The sequence below is a fragment of the Hyperolius riggenbachi genome, chromosome 1, assembly GCF_040937935.1.
Source record: "Hyperolius riggenbachi isolate aHypRig1 chromosome 1, aHypRig1.pri, whole genome shotgun sequence".
Taxonomy (NCBI): domain Eukaryota; kingdom Metazoa; phylum Chordata; class Amphibia; order Anura; family Hyperoliidae; genus Hyperolius; species Hyperolius riggenbachi.
In genome coordinates, this window is record NC_090646.1 from 497,334,608 (window position 1) to 497,352,582 (window position 17,975).

Sequence of the window (17,975 nt, forward strand, 5' to 3'; positions counted from 1 at the left end):
TGTATCGCCATAGACTTGCATTACTGCCTAATCTGATCATGCGGCAATGCACTGATGACTTTGCAACGGGATTGCAAAAATGGCATACCATATCACCATAATGTAAAGGGGCCCTGAAGCATTACCAGCTGCCTGGCAGTCCTACTGATCCTCTGCTTCTAATACTTTTAGCCATAGACCCTGAACAAGCATGCAGCAGATCAGGTGTTTCTGACATCATTGTCAGATCTTGCAAGATTAGCTGCATGCTTTTTTCTTTTGTTATTTAGACACTACTGCCGCCAATAGACCAGCAGGGCGGCCAGGCAACTAGTATGCTTGTTCAGGGTCTATGGCTAAAGGTTTTAGAGGCAGAAGATCAGCAGGGCTTCCAGGCAACTGGTATTGCTTAAAAGGAGATGAGTATAGCAGCCGCCATATTCTTTTCCCTTCAGTTGTCCATTATTAAAGTTTTTGATATACAGTACAGTAGTAGTACATATGGCAGTGATCCTTTAGTTTAACTGCAGTGTCATAAAGTAAAATCAATCCAAGAATGTAGGGAAATTCAAATTCATTCTGTAAAACAGTTTATGTATGATGGAGTTTCAATAACTGTGTTTTATACTACACCATACGTAGCCGTGCGTTCCCCTCAACTGTATAGTTAAATAAACGTATTCAATGCCAAGCAGATGCAGCTAAAGCAAATACAAATTTGAGATTCATTAAATCCAGTTTTATACATAGTTTGTACATTGTAAAATAATATGAACAGTATTGCTGTTTCTTCTTTAAAGGGGAGCTGTCATCCATACTATCTCAGAAAAAAACACATATATAAGTAGATAAATACTTGCTCTACTTGTATAACATATGTAGTGCACTGTCCTCATTTTTATTTTTGTGATTTTTCTATAGTAAAAAAAAGAGAAAACCTTTCGTAGGATTTTCCATTATGACTGTGTCTATTAGAGTTGGGCCGAACCTCCGATTTTAGGTTCGCGAACTTCCGCGGAAGGTTCGGTTCGCGTTAAAGTTCGCGAACCGCAATAGACTTCAATGGGGATGCGAACTTTGAAAAAAAAAATAATTATGCTGGCCACAAAAGTGATGGAAAAGATGTTTCAAGGGGTCTAACACCTGGAGGGGGGCATGGCGGAGTGGGATACATGCCAAAAGTCCCAGGGAAAAATCTGGATTTGACGCAAAGCAGCGTTTTAAGGGCAGAAATCACATTGAATGCTAAATGACAGGCCTAAAGTGCTCTCAAACATCTTGCATGTGTATACATCAATGAGGTAGTGTAATTAGAGTACTGCTTCACACTGACACACCAAACTCACCGTGTAACGCACCGCAAACAGCTGTTTGTGTAGTGACGGCCGTGCGGGTTCACTGAACAGGTATACAGTGGCGGGTTCACTAAACAGAACAGGTATACAGTGGCAGGTTCACTGAACACAACAGGTATGCAGTGGCAGGTTCGCTGAACACAACAGGTATGCAGTGGCGGGTTCACTAAACAGAACAGGTATACAGTGGCGGGTTCACTAAACAGAACAGGTATACAGTGGCGGGTTCACAAAACAGGTATGCAGTGGCAGGTTCACTGAACAGGTATGCAGTGGTGGGTTCACAGCACAGGTATGCAGTGGTGGGTTCACAGAACAGGTATGCAGTGGTGGGTTCAGAGCACAGGTATGCAGTGGTGGGTTCAATGAACAGGTATACAGTGGCGGGTCCACTGAACAGAACAGGTATGCAGTGGCAGGTTCACTGAACAGGTATGCAGTGGTGGGTTCACAGCACAGGTATGCAGTGGTGGGTTCACTGAACAGGTATGCAGTGGTGGGTTCACAGCACAGGTATGCAGTGGTGGGTTCACAGCACAGGTATGCAGTGGTGGGTTCACAGCACAGGTATGCAGTGGTGGGTTCACAGCACAGGTATGCAGTGGTGGGTTCACAGAACAGGTATGCAGCCAGACAGGAACAAGTTAAGCCTAACTAATCTTCCCTGAGAGACAGTCTGCAGCTGCTCGCCCTACTCTCACTAACGCAGGCAGCACACGAGTGACCGTAATGGCCGCCGCTGCCTGCCTTATATAAGGGGGGGTGGGGCTCCAGGGGCTAGTGTAGCCTAATTGGCTACACTGGGCCTGCTGACTGTAATGTAGAGGGTCAAAGTTGACCCTCCATGTGCATTATGGGGCGAACCGAACTTCCGCAAAGGTTCGCCTGCGGGACGCGAACGCGAACCACGGAAGTTCGCATGGAACCGTTCGCAGGCGAACCGTTCGGCCCAACTCTAGTGTCTATCTTGAAGCCAACCCTGACATAATTTCCTCCCTTACATTGTCTGTGTATCATTCCCTGCCCTCCTCCCAGTCTTCAGACACTCCCACCAAGCTCTGCAGTAGAAAGTGTGTTGTCTCAGCATGAGAAATATTGGTCAATCAAAAAGGTACAGAGGTGTGGGATGGAAAATGGGAGGGAAAGAGGCTTCAGCCAATCAGGTTGCATTAGTTATGTCTGAGGGTAAAGTAAAGAAGAAAAAAGAAAACCCAGCAACTTCCTTTGTGTGGCAGATGTACCAAATAAGAGCCAGGGAAACTGGGAACTGTTTTATGGAGAGGAAAAGTAAGAGTGATTTTTAAATTTTGGATTGCCCGGTTAGCATTCTTATTGCTTGTTTACCAGATAAAAATAAATAATTGATTTTTGATTTTATGCCTGACAGTTACACTTTAAAAAAGTGTGGACGTGGAAGCTAGAAAACATTCTTCCCCTGATTCTTATGTGTATTGATAACAATTGATGTACTTTATTTTGGACATTCAGGCAGAAGATTTGCCCCAAGAGGGAACAAAGTGACAGCCAGGTGACTGCACAGGTGGTAAGTGTACTAGCAGGTGTTTTACTTTTTGTAATATGGCTACTTAGAGCACAAGAATGAAGCTAAAGGTGGATGTCATACAGATACTTTTGTCACACTTTCGGGCATAAAAGAAAGTGAAAATTGAATTGTTTTAAGCTACCCATACTTTACCTGCCACCATCCTGGCTGAGTGTCCTCGTATTTGTTTACGTGCACCTTTACGTGGTTGCTGGCGTTAAAGCAGAGGGATGTGTGTGTGACTTCAAATGCGGCACATGTGCTCTATGCCAGTAGTCACGTAAAGCCTGAATGCGTAAATAGGGCATGGACACAGCGGCTGACAATGGACAGGAAAAGTATTAACGCATGGACACGTGGGTTGGGAAAACATAAAACATTAGAGGGGGACAGCGTTTGTCATTCGCGATTACCGCTTGCAATTACCGCCGTGAACCCAATCGAGCATGTTGGCCCAAGATTATCCAGCATGTCAATACATGCAACCAGTTTTGGCTTGAGATTGTTCACATTGTCGATCGGACATGCTCTTGGCGGCTTCGATTCTCATCAAATTTGATGGTCGATTGGCTGCCAAGTCGTTAGATGTATGTCCACTTTTACATTGCTGCCACATTTCACAAGATATTTCTTAAAGCTGTATCTTTGCAAATCATTTGATGATAAATGCTTGCTGTGTATGAGTTGCAAAACTTGTGTTTACATGTAAGGGATTTTAAGTGGACCTGAGATGAGAGTGATATGGAGGTTGCCATATTTATTTACTTTTAAACAATACCAGTTGCCTGGCATTGCTGTTGAACTTCTGGCATCAGTAGCATCAGAATCACAACCCTGTAACAAGCACCTGATCTGCATGCTTGTTCAAGGTCTATGGCTAAAACGTTTTAGAGGCAGAGGATCAAAAGGACAGCCAGGCAACTATCATTGTTTAAATGGAAGTAAATTTAGTAGCCTCCATATCCATCTCACTTCAGGTTCCCTTAAAGGTTGTTTCCAAAAACAATGTAACGATGTTTAACTTTTTTGACAGATTTGATGTGAAGAACACTTTTTCTCTGATGTCAGCCCGAGCAAAGTATATAAAGTTGCTTTTATGAAATGTCGAGCACATAGTTAACTTAATCTTTTGCTACTAAGCAATGTAATCACTTGCTGGCAGGTCTCGCATTTGCAGCGGAGGAAAATCCATGTGTTTCAGATGAAACAATTCCCAGGAAAAGTGAGATTGCTGGGCAGCATAAGATGAAACTTGCCTATGTGCTTAGCCATGAGACAATTGTAGGATGAGGAGGGCTGGGAGTGATTCACCAGTCACAATTAGCCTCTGTTATGTGTTGGAAGTGGCCAGGACATACTTTGCTTGGTGCATTCCTGTGTGAAAAGCCTCTTATAAAAAACTGCGATGGAAATTATTTCTGTAGTATAAAGCCTTGTCTCTGGTGCACTAGTATGAACCTATTAGCTTAATGATGCAATAATGACCGGGCCGGATATCTACAAGGCACATAAACCATGGCCTGCAGTGAGCCTGCACGTGGGTTAGCGGCTCTGCTGCAAATGGAAAAGGAAGGCTGATTGTGTAAGAAAGAGGCTGCTGTGCATGGGGGTGGCACAAGGAAGATGGGCAGCACATAGAATAGGGAAGGCCTACTGTACACAGGTTATACATGAAAGATGGACGTTGCTTTATATGGAGAGAGGATAAACAATTTGGCCTTCAATAGCTGGCTACTCAGAAACATGCATGTATGCCGCTTTCACCTTCACTAAAATTTAAAGAGGAACTGCAGGGAAAAGAACATAATGAAGAATTTGTTTGTTTTTTTACAATATATATTTATAAATTTAGTCAGTGTTTGTTCATTGTAAAATCTGTACTCTCCCTAAGTTTCATTGTGAAATTTTTCAAAGGTGGCAACATCTTTTTAGACATGTCAAGTGCAGCTCTGCGAAATGTTAGTTTTACTGAGAGTTCCAAAGCCAGTACAGAATGCTCCGGGAAGACCACTCCACATAGCTAAACAGCCTAGGACAAGCATCACTGGGTGGGTGTAAATATTGATTGAAGCCTCTTATTGTGAATCGCCTTTGGCACCAATCATCCTAACTCGTCTCTATTGGAAGTTCTCACAGCTGTTTAGCAGATACACAGGCCTTTCGGCACCCTAAGCATTTAGGAGTTTTATTTGCATCAATCAGTGATACAAGGTGTTCATTCAGTAGTTATCTTGGGTACAGGAATTGGGAAGCATAGTATATCATGAAGCAGGAAGCAAAGACAGAAATAAGCTAGTGTAATAAGCAGTAACCCTCTGTAGGATTGCTGATGCATCTTATTTACAGTAAATCTCTCCAGTTTAGCAAGTATTAATTAAGGTGCGTACACACGCACTACTGTCGGCTGAACCTCCGCCCAGCGGGAGGGTCCGGCGGACCCGTCGTTGCCGCCAGCAGTGCGTGTGTACACACCTTTATTCCCATCCCACTGTAGGTGGATTATAGGTGTTAACTACATTATAATCTTTCTATTGGATTCTATGATTGGCGTACAATCCCACGAGCATGCCAGTCAAACCCTAACTTTGTTTTGGGTTTTAGCTGACATGTACCCTGATATTTTATGGAAAATGATGTCCTATTCAGACTGGAAAAGTCCTGGAATGTGTTCTGGCGGCTCCAGGACTGAACAACATGTAGCTGAGAGCTGACCTTTCTTTCTAACAAGATCGTTTAATTAAAATTAGTCTCTCTAGAATATATGTCTTAAAGGGAACCAAGCACCACTTTTTTGCCTGGTTTCTAGTAACTATAGGAGCTTCTATGTTCCCCCACCTCCACCCCTTCTAGCTGTCAATTATTTATCCACAGGGAAGGTGTGGATAAAGCATCTGGGACTTCCTGTAGACCATTTGAAGCACATTGTGCAATCTACACACACACCCTGCTGATCATAAGCTTTGTGTTTTCTTTTTTTTTTTCCCCAAAAAGCTTTATTTGAATAAAAGTCAAAAAATAAACATCAACATTTGTCTCAAACAAAATTACACAACTAGATCAAGTCTTCAACATTTGCATCAAGGAGCAAACGTTTCTATAACTAGGAACAAGATATAATTAGCTATTCAAGGTTTTAAGTCCACATTGAATATCAGGCTATAATCGTCTACAAAACAGTTTCCTTGTAGCTTGAACCGAGAATTTAGCTAAAATGACATAGTGGTAAGAACGGCTTGACCTATCATAGATGCATCAGATATTTAATCAGTACCCAAAATTTGGCTAGAACCCCACATCCATCCTGACATGGAATATTTAGTACAAAACGTGCAGTAATATTGATACTAATATTAGTATCATCCCCAACTCCTGCGGTCTGACATCACTTGTATACAAGCTAAAATAGAAAGCCTTTATTTTATCCTAACGATTAAGAGGTCTCTCCCCTTATGTCCCGGACTCTCTCCCATTTCAGTCCATCCTTTGCCTCCTTCGCATTCTTTTCACACCCTCGCTTTAAATTGTCACCAGATCAGTATAGTCTTTAGTTTCCTTAAAATCAACCCATTGTGTCCATGTGATATAAACTTTATGGGCCCGATCTGTCTTAACTGCTCTGAGCTTCTCCATTGAATAAATTAAGTCTATTAAGTCTATTTTGTGTAGCCATTCCCTCATGGATGGTATTTTAGCTGACTTCCACCACCTGGGGACCAATACCTTTGCTGCATTCAAGAGATGTATCAGAAGGGAGTTTTTATAGGTTTTTATGGACATGTCATTATTATGGAGGAGTAAAGTGCTCATTTTGAAAGGGATGTGGAAAGATGAAATTTTTACTGACCATTTATGAATGAGTCTCCAGAAAGGGACAATTTTAGAGCAATCCCACCAGACATGTTCATAAGTAGCAGGGCTGTATTTGCAGCGCCAGCATTCATTAGAGTAGTCCGGTAAAATTTTATGTAAAGAATCAGGAGTTTTATGCCATCTGGTGAGTATTTTATAATTCGCCTCTTCTATGGTGGTATTTATTGAGCTTTTATGAGACAAAATAAAAATGTTCTCCCAATCTATATTATCGTCATTGTCTCCTAAAGCCCTTTCCCACTTATCGGTAAATGGTAGAGGTGTTTCGGGGCTCAAATTCTCCAAAGTTTTGTACAATAAGGATACCACATGGGGGACCGGATCTCACCTCTGACAAATTTCCTCGAAACCAGTCATATTTCTACCAAAACATCTTTTGTTAGAGGGATGTGTGAGATATGAACATATCTGGCGGAAGGGCCACGTGGGTATTGAAAAATTCTCAGGTTTATCTGTTAATATACCTCCTCTAAGGAAGTCTTTGGCCTTATATTCAAAATTTGGGGGAGACCCCTTTATGAAGGGGCCTTTCCCCCCGGTCCATAGTCAAGGTTAAACAGTAGGCTCGTGAGTGGGCTCAATTCGGATGACATTTTGTGTGACTTACAGATACTGTAGAAATTTTTCATCATACTCTTAAAGAGACTCTGTAACAATTTTTTCAGCCTTAGTTCTTCTATCCTATGAGTTCCTATGCCTGTTCTAATGTGCTGGGGCTTACTGCAGCTCTTCCTAATTACACTGTCTCTGTAATAAATCAATGTATCTTTCCTCTGTCCTGTTTGTCGGGCTAAGGCTTTGATTGTGTGGAATGTGCAGGGCTGCTTGTGATTGGTAGAAGTGATACACACCCTCTGCAGGCCCCCTGCATACTGTGAATGACTCACACACTATGCTTAGCTGAGCCTATTAGAAGCTGGTTAGTTTGTTTGTAAACATTGCCTAAAACTGTTAATTACAAGCCAGGATTGCAGCAGAGAGTGGCAGAAACAGCACAGAGGGGCACAGGAGAAAATAAGGAATAGAATGGTATGCTTTTTAGTGTAAGAATATTAGAGTACAGATTCTCTTTAATGAGAATACATTCTCTCAGAAGAGGTTTCGCAGCAGGATTTGGGATCCAGGGAACATTCCTAATGGGTTGACCTAGGATTTGTTCATCCAGATCAACCCATAATTTAGCTTCCCCATGGCAGAATCAATCAATTATTCTCGTCAGTAAACTAGCCATATGGTAATTTGCCAGATTAGGTACCGCCTTTAGTTTTACGGAGGTACAGGATGAATTTGTTAATTCTTGGAGCTTTTTTATTCCATATAAAGGAGCCAATCCTGCTTTGAAGTCCCCTCAAAAATTCTTTAGGCAATAGAATGGGGATGGCCTGAAATAGGTAGAGAATACGTGGGAGTATGTTCATTTTAATTACCCCAATGCGACCGAACCAGGACAGAGTAAGGCCTTCCCACCTTTCCAGATCTTTGAAAATCGTTGTTTGTAAAGTGGAGAAATTTAGCTGAAAAAGCCTGTTAAGATCTTTAGGTAGTTTGACCCCTAGATAGGTTATCACGTCATTGCTCCATTGAAATGGCATAGATCGTTTTAGGTCCTCAACCTGGGATGGAGGCATTGTGACATTAAGCACTTCAGACTTGGTCATATTCATTTTAAAATTTGATAAAGTTTCGAAGGCATTAACCCCCTTGGCGGTATGAAAAATACCGCCAGGGGGCAGCGCAGCAGTTTTTTTTTAAATTTTTTTTTTTTTTAAATCATGTAGCGAGCCCAGGGCTCGCTACATGATAGCTGCTGCTCAGCGGCATCCCCCCAGCCCCGCCGATTGCCTCCGGCGATAGGCGATCAGGAAATCCCGTTCAAAGAACGGGATTTCCTGGAGGGCTTCCCCCGTCGCCATGGCGACGGGGCGGGATGACGTCAGCGACGTCGGGACGTCATTGGGAGACCCGATCCACCCCTTGGCGCTGCCTGGCACTGATTGGCCAGGCAGCGCAGGGGTCGGGGGGGGGGGGGCGCGCGCCGCACCGGATAGCGGCGATCAGGCGCGCGGCGGCGGCGGCGATCGGGGTGCTGGCGCAGCTAGCAAAGTGCTAGCTGCGTCCAGCAAAAAAAAAATTATTTAAATCGGCCCAGTAGGGCCTGAGCGGCACCCTCCGGCGGCTTACCCCGTGTCACACACGGGGTTACCGCTAAGGAGGTTAAGGCAGGGTACACACTTGACTGTTTTCTGCACAGAAAAACTGAGAACTCATGTTAATCAATGTGCTAGTACACACTTATTGTGGTGTTCGCGCGCAGAAAAAAAACTGACATTCTGCATCCTGATTCTGCACATTTTGGCAGTTTTCTGTATCAATTACATCAGGTGCTGTGAAAAAACGCGCGCGTTTTACTGCATAGAAACACACTTGGTGTGCAGAAAAAGTATGCAGAAAAACGCGCACGGAAAACTGAAAGTCAAGTGTGTTCCCTGCCTAAAAGCCTCAACTGCAGCTGTCATCGATTCCTTAGGGTCAGTCAGAAACAGAAGTATATCATCTGCAAATGCTACAATTTTAAAGGATATATCTCCCACTACCACCCCATGAATATTCTCGTTGTTGTTAATATGCCTAATGAAAGGTTCTATTGAAAGAATAAAAATCAGTGGCGACAGCGGGCATCCCTGACGAGTTCCGTTCATAAGGGAGAAGGATTGAGAGAGACATCCATTAATTCTTACTTGAGCCGTGGGGCCCGAGTATAAAGCCAATATTTTTTGCTCCATTGCACTACCCACGATCACATACCTAAGAACTTCTTCCATATAGTCCCATGCTACTCTGTCGAAGGCCTTCTCCGCATCCACCGAGAGAAGAAGGCCCTCGACATTTCGCCTCTGCATGAATTCAATCAGAGTAATGGCTTTGCTCATATTGTCTCTGGCTTCTCTGCCAGGGACAAATACTACTTGATCTTTGCCTATAAAGGAGGGAATGATTGTAACTAACCTATTTGCAAGAATCTTACTAAAAAGTTTTGTGTCCACATTCAATAGGGAAATTGGCCGATAATTGGCACAATTTGTGTCGTCCTTTCCCTTTTTGGGTATCACAGAGATGTGAGCTGACTGCATTTCTGTTGGCATGGGGTTTGCTTCAGAGATCTCCTTAAACATTGCTGTAAGGTGGGGTGTAAGGGTGGAGCTGAAAGCCTTGTAGTAAGCCCCCGAGAAGCCATCAGGTCCAGGACTTTTATTAGGTTTAAGTGTTTTTATTGCTGAAATGACTTCATCTTCCTGAAAGTCCTCCCCCCAGTCCTCCACTGTTTGTGGACTTATCTTAGGCATGCATGAGGTGTTAAGAAACTGCTTAATTTTCTCAACCCTCCTATCTCTATCCGTTTTTGATAGTACATGTAATTGGAGAGAGTACAATTCGGAATAGAACTCTGTGAACCTTTGTGCAATATCCGATGTTTTCTGAAGCAAAGCCCCTTTTTTTATTTCTAACAGCTTTAATGTCTCCCCCAATCAGCCTCTCCCTTAGTGCCCTAGCTAAGTATTTCCCCGGCTTATTGCTTGCTTCATAAAAGATGTCAGTTCTCAAAGTAAACTCCGCTTGGAACCGTCTATCTAGAGCTTTGTTGAGCAGGGTTCTGATTTCTGACATTCTATTTACGCTTGCAGTGGTAAAGTTTCTTTTATGTAGAGTCTCCAAATGCCTCAACTCCTCCACCCAGGAGTCTACCTCCTTGCTTTTTCCCTTTCTCAGCTTAGACTGTTCCGCAATTAACAGTCCCCTTAGGGTACACTTGTGTGCTAACCAGACCGACCGCCCGCTGACCTCTGGTGAAACGTTTTCATCAAAGAAGGTTTCAAGACGATTTTTAAGTCTGGGTTGAATGCCCTCTTCAATCAGTAGATGTGCTGGAAATCTCCATATAAAATCTCTATCTTGCTTTGCCCCCAATGCTAGAGTGATAGGGGCATGATCAGATCTAGTACGAAGTTCAATTTTAGCATCTAAAAGTTTAGGGAGATCCTGCTGAGATATAAAAAAAATAATCAATCCTAGTGGCTTTATTATGCAAGGCAGACCAGAAGGTAAAATCTCGTTCTAACGGATGGCTTATTCTCCACAACTAGCCTAAGTAAGGCTAGGTTGTGTTTCATTCTGTTTAGGACCTTGTATCTCATGGAAGAGCAGCCATCCGAGGTATCCAGTGAAGGGTTCAAGGAAACATTCAAGTCTCCTCCCAGGATAAGCCCTCCCTAAGAGAAGGTCAGCAAGCGATCAGTCACGTCTGCAACAAATGTCTTAAAGAGACACTGAAGCGGAAAAAAAATTATGATATTATGATTTGTATGTGTAGTACAGCTAAGAAATAAAACATTAAGATCAGATACATCAGTCTAATTGTTTCCAGTACAGGAAGAGTTGAGAAACTCCAGTTGTTATCTCTATGCAAACAAGCCATTAAGCTCTCCGACTAAGTTAGTCGTGGAGTGGGCTGTTATCTGACTTTTATTATCTCAACTGTTCCTGGACTATTTACTTTTCCTCTGCCAGAGGAGAGGTCATTACTTCACAGACTGCTCTGAAATAATCATTTTGAATGCTGAGGGTTGTGTAATTTGCACATATTAGAGAACGATGCAACGTTAGAAAAAACACTATATACCGGAAAATAAAAGAATGAGAATATTTTTTTTGCTGATAATCTTCTAGTAATTATTCATAGCACACAACCAATTCATTATATCATATATATTTTTTTCGCTTCAGTGTCTCTTTAAATTGGGTGCGTAGATTGATGCCAGGGTGACCATCTGGTCATTTAGTAAACCTTTCACGAAAACAAATCTGCCCTCATCATCCAGGGAACTATCCCTAAATTCCCATCTCACTCTCCGTGAGAGAATGATAGATACCCCTTTTATCTTTCCTTCTGAGGAGGAAGAGTTATAGATATGAGGATACTTTTTGTCACAGAAAATGGGAGTCCTGCCTTTTTGAAAGTGCGTTTCTTGTAGAAATAGGACGTCACAGTTATATCTGGCTGCTTCAGAGAACACCCATTTTCTTTTATAGGGGGAATTAAGCCCCTGGGAGTTCAAGGACAGGAATGAGATCTTGTTTTTACCTGTCTGCATGGTGGGGGATGCCTAGACTTCAGCTTCTAGAAAGTAGTAGGATTAAATGACAAGAGTCACTCTTATTCTATTGGCAGGAGAGGTATCAAGAATTGACCGTCAGGAGTGTGGGCGTATCGATTACGTGGGTGTTTAAGGGTATCAGATCACACTATGGTATTACCACTATGTAGCTTCTTTACAGAGTAGAGGGGCCGAACCACCTCTACACTTACACTGTAACTAGGAGACACCTATACAAATGTGCGGTGTCTTGGGTAGGGGGTGCTTTATGTTCTACGAACTAGCACAGAACTCAAAGAACTAGAAAAAGACTGTAACACATCTACAGGGGAGACAGACCATTTTGAACATATTTAAAGTAATGACAACCACTAAACTGTAATTGCAACTATTAACATTGAGGGGGTCCCCTTTAGGAGACTCCTCTCTAGCTATATCCTTATGACTACATACTATTGGTTCACGAGATATCGCTATTAACCCCCGATCCTCCTGTACATCACTCAACATTACCCTCCGATATCTTGTGTCTAACTTATGTACCGAATAGAGGGTTAATCATAATCATCTTTTATAATTGGTAAACTCCAATAAGCTTTGCGTAAACCTACAAACTAATTCAAATTCAGACTTTAACCATAGATGAGTCATAAATCTTATCAAAAAACGCTAGGCCCCATTAATGAAGTCACTTGGATAATCAGGAGTGCTCACGTCCTCATAGCATACACCGAGTTAGGTAAGGTCATCTCCCTGCATCTTGGGATCTTGCGCCGATTCGTCTGAAGAGGAATGGCTGGCTTGGGGTGCTGTATTGGAACTTATGCTGGCGCTCTTCTTTCTGCGTTTGGATCCCCCCCGGCCCTTTTGCGCTTTTGGTGGGTTAGATGTGCCCATCAGTGGTGAAAGCCTGAATTCCTGCTTCCACTCGCTAAGATCAGGGATTTTTATTTGCAATGCCTCACAAAAAGGTGTTAAATCCTCCGGAGTTTGCAGAATGTACGTCTCGTCATTTTGCGTAACACTCAACCCGAAAGGGAAGCGCCATTTATATAGCAAACTTTTTTCCCGCAAGAGCTGTAGAAGCGGCTTTAGAGCTCTTCTCTGTCTTAAGGTGATAGGAGACAGATCTTGAAATATAGATACTTCTGACTCATTAAAGATTTTTTTGTCCTGGTTTCTGGCAGCTTTGACTATCTCTTCCTTTAAAGGAAAGGACACCAAGCAACATATTATATCCCTGGGAGCTTTTGGGTCAGCACTGCGAGGTTTTAAGGCTCTGTGTGCCCGAACAAATTCTATCACTGTGTCGGCATCTCTTTCTAATGCTGGATATACACCATGCGTTTCCGCGTCGAATGCGTCCGTCGATACGCGTCAATTCGATTATTTACGAGCATTTCCGAACGCATTTCGATGATTTTTAGGTCGATTGCCATGTAAAGTATGCCAAATCGACCTAACGATCCATCGAAGCTTGAATCGGACATGTCGGAAATAATCGAATCGATGTGTATCGACGGACCCTTCGAACGCGGAAATGCATGGTGTGTATCCAGCATAAGATGTTATTGAATAAAGTCTGCAGAGCGTCTGTGATCTGTGCTGGTTGTATTGATTCAGTCATTCCCTTAATCCTTAGGTTATTTCTTCGGCCTCTGTTATCTAGATCCTCCTTGATTCTAAAGGCCTGTTGCATCTGGTTATCTTGCTTATCAGATTGCTTTTTAAGCCGCTTAATCTCTCCGGCCTGCACTTGAGTGGCATTAGAGATAGCCTCCACTTTAGAAGAGAGTAAATGTCTCCGCGGACGGAGGTCACTGCTGCTTGTAATGCATTTTTTAAGTCCCCAGCCACAGCATTTCAGTCTCCAAGTCAGTACCTTAGTCTGAGAAAAATAATCTCCTTGGGTGTCCTGTGTCTTCTCCACGGAAGGTTGCTGCGTCACAGATTTATTGCCTTGGTCCGGCGCCATCTTGTGTCTCTGAGCGGTGCTCATGTTGGCCGACTGAGATTTAAAGATCTCCGGTATACCACGTTGTGAAGAGGTTGGTGATGTCTCTCTCAGCTTCCCCGCTTGTTTCGCCTGCTTATCCTTCTCCTTGCCCATCTCATTAGGGTGGTTGGATGTCAGAAAAAGCTATGCTGGAGTCTGTCTCCCCGGAGCTTCTCTCTCACACGTCTTTCTCCTACTGCATCAGGCCACGCCCCCTCAGCTTTGTGTTTTCTCTGTGCTAATGTCTGCAATAAAATAATTAGTATTCCTTATCTGCCTGACACCTCTGCTGTCCGGCAGGCCATGGAAGTACAGTCTTGGCCAAAAGTTTTGAGACTGTCAAAAATATTAGTTTTCACATAGTTTGCTGCTAAACTGCTTTTAGATCTTAGTTTCAGTTGTTTATGTGATGAACTGAAATATAATTATAAGCACTTCATATGTTTCAAAGACTTTTATTGACAATGACATGAGATTTATGCAAAGAGTCAGTATTTGCAGTGCTGGCCCTTCTTTTTCAGGACCTCTGCAATTCGACTGGTCATGCTCTCAATCAACTTCTGGGCCAAATCCTGACTGATAGCAACCCATTCTTCCATAATCACTTTTTTGAGTTTCTCAGAATTAGTTGGTTTTTGTTTGTCCACCCACCTCTTGAGGAATGACCACAAGTTCTCAATGGGATTAAGATCTGGGGAGTTTCCAGGCCATGGAACCAAAATTTCAACGTTTTGGTCCCCGAGCCACTTAGTTATCACTTTTGCCTTATGACACGGTGCTCCATCGTGCTGGAAAATGCATTGTTCTTCACCAAACTGTTGTTGGATTGTTGGAAGAAGTTGCTATTTGAGGGTGTTTTGGTACCGTTCTTTATTCATGGCTGTGTTTTTTGGCAAAATTATGAGTGAGCCCACTCCCTTGGATGAGAAGCAACCCCACACATGACTGTTCTCAGGATGCTTTACTGTTGGCATGACACAGGACTGATGGTAGCGCTCATCTTTTCTTCTCCTGACAAGCCTTTTTCCAGATGCCCCAAACAATCAGAAAGGGGCTTCATCGGAGAATATGACTTTGCCCCAGTCCTCAGCAGTCCATTCACCATACTTTCTGCAGAAGATCAATCTGTCCCTGATGTTTTTTTGGGAGAGAAGTGGCTTATTTGCTGCCCTTCTTGAAACCAGGCCATCTTCCAAAAGTCCTTCGCCTCGCTGTGCATGCAGTTGCGTTCACACCTGCCTGCTGCCATTCTTGAGCAACCTCTGCACTGGTTGCACTCCGATCCCACAGCTGAATCCTGTTTAGGAGACGATCCTGGCGCTTGCTGGACTTTCTTGGACGTCCTGAAGCCTTCTTAACAAGAATTGAACCGCTTTCCTTGAAATTCTTGATGATCCTTTAAATTGTTAATTAAGGTGCAATCTTAGTAGCCACAATATCCTTACCTGAGAAGCCATATTTATGCAACACAATGATGGCTGCATGCGTTTCTTTGCTGGTCAACATGGTTAACAATGGAAGATCAATGATTTCAAGCATCATCCTCCTTTTAACATGTCAAGTCTGCCATTCTAACCCAATCAGCCTGACATACATAATGATCTGCAGCCTTGTGCTCGTCAATATTTTCACCTGAGTTAAGACGATTACTGAAATGATCTCAGCAGATCCTTTAATGACCGCAATGAAATGCAGTGGACCGTTTTTTTTTTTGGGGGGGGGGGGGGGGGGGATTCAGTTAATTTTCATGGCAAAGAAGGACTATGCAATTCATCTGAACACTCTTCATAACATTCTGGAGTATATGCAAATTGCTATTATGAGAAGCACCAACTTTTCTAATTTCCAATATTTTTGACAATCTCAAAACGTTTGACTGTAGGACAAAATAGGGTAATAAAGGCCTGCGCTAAACCTTTCAATGTAAAAAAAATATATATATAAAAAAAAAATTAGAGGTAAAATTTAACATTTTTTTGTTTTGTTTTGTTTTTTGAGTCACATTGTTGGCGTGCATTTTTAATGAGCTACAGAGATGCCCTGGGTGCTAAAAATGGTGCTTGGTTCACTTAAGGGAGGACTCTGCACAAAGTATTCTGTTAAAACCTTGGTTCTAAATGAATAAGGATTGTACATAGCAAGAACCTCGCTGATTCTTACACGCAGGGTTACCTATCAATATGCAGTAATATATATATATATATATATATATATATATATATATATATATATATATATATATATATATATATATATATATATATATATATATATATATATATATATATATATCGATATATATATATATATATATATATCGATATATATATATATATATATATATATATATATATATATATATATATATATATATATATATATATATATATATATATATATATAGTGTAAGTGTTTCTGATGCTGTAATCAGGAAACTTAACATAAAGGTGAGTATCCTGAATGATTTACTGTCTTGTACTGTGTCACTACAGTGCCTCTGTAAAGTGTTTGGAAGAACAGGACATATCTGATCAGTACTAGGGAAAAGCTGCTATTTTTCACATGGTGTGGGTGGGCGTACACTCGTGGTGCCTTGAAAATGTCATTTTGTGTAGGAAGAAAAAAAATGTTTTTGTCTTCGAATTTGCTCTGTGTAAAACTAATATACCTCTTCCCAAAGCCTTGTGAACATCACCAGCTCTCATCTTTCTCCCACAGCCCCTTGTCAGTACTAGTACTTTGACTAGAAATTGGTAGGATTTGGAGGGTTTACAATTTATAGCCCTATGTTTATGTATAATGTGTAATCTTGAAATCTACTACTGATTCGCTGACTTTTTTGTAATTTACCATAATCTGAATACAGAACCTGATCTGATTGGCTAAAATGTCTAGCCAATCAGCACTGATGCTGTGCTGCTGTTATGGAGAGGACATAAAATGGCTCATCAGTCCAGCAATTGGATACAGTATTTTGCATTTTTATTTATTTGACAACATGCATAATATATTGCTTGCTACATCACTTCTCCTTCGGTAAAAAAATAAGAACCATTTATAAAGGCTTGAACAGGCTTTCATTAGATAGCAACAGAAGGACCTGGATTTTGTTTTATAGCTTGGGTGCTTAATCCCACATCTTAAAGGGAACCTGAACTGAGTAAAATTATTTAAAATAAACACATGACATCGCTGCAAATTAATATCACATACTTACCTCACCGTCAGTTCCTTTCACAAGCTCGCCATTTTCTCCTTACGGTGATCCCTTCCAGTTCTGACAATATTTTGTCAGAACTCAAATATACCAGTTGCTGTCAGTTATATATCAGCTGCTGTCAGTTACAACTGAATGTGCAAGGTAATGTCCATATTTCCCTATGGCTCAAGTGGGCAATATTACAGTTTAACAGTTTGCTGACCCCATAAGCTGTTATGGGGTAATGGCCATTTTCAAAATGGAGGACGAAGAAATCCATTGATTGCAGTGGACAAACAGGATGCAGGAGAGGAGAAAGATATTGATGAGTAGATAACACAGGAGGTAAGTATGACATGTTTATGTTTATTTTTGACTTTTAATTTTCAGTTCAGGTTCTCTTTAAGCTAGACCAGTGAAAGGGGAGGTAGTTTGGCTGCACAACTATTTCAGTGCATCACTGCATTGCTTGATACACTTTCTCAGAGGCACAACATGGAGGTATCCAAATAGATTGGAAATACACAGCCAAATATATCACCAATCACCATCAGTTCTCAAAGCACTCTGGTTCTATCTCCACAGTGCATGGGGGTGCGCTTACATCTTTAAGTATGGCAAATACTATATAATTGTTTACATTTATAGATCCAGCGCACAGCCCCTTTATGCACCCCTGTACAAACAGTTCATTATCTTATATACAGTTCATTATTCATCATTGCTGTAGCCCATGCTGTTCCTTGCTTCTATTAAGCTGTGATAGATCCTCCACCAGATAACACCCAATTGGAAACAGACTCACCGAGTCAACAGTGACCACTGCTAGACTGGTCAGAGATCGCATGTACCCAGGATACCCCAGTGCATCAAGGTCCTG

General features: G+C 41.9%; 1 protein-coding gene across 5 annotated transcripts in view; it reads left to right on the forward strand.

Annotated features, from left to right (window-relative positions):
* LOC137555644 (uncharacterized) overlaps nt 1–17,975 on the forward strand; it is a 111,835-nt gene that overhangs the window by 71,265 nt on the left and 22,595 nt on the right. For all 5 annotated transcript variants that reach the window (XM_068271585.1, XM_068271586.1, XM_068271583.1 and 2 more), the window contains exon 3: nt 2,823–2,877. In XM_068271585.1, the coding sequence (XP_068127686.1) occupies nt 2,823–2,877 (55 nt within the window). The remainder of the gene's footprint in view (nt 1–2,822; nt 2,878–17,975) is intronic.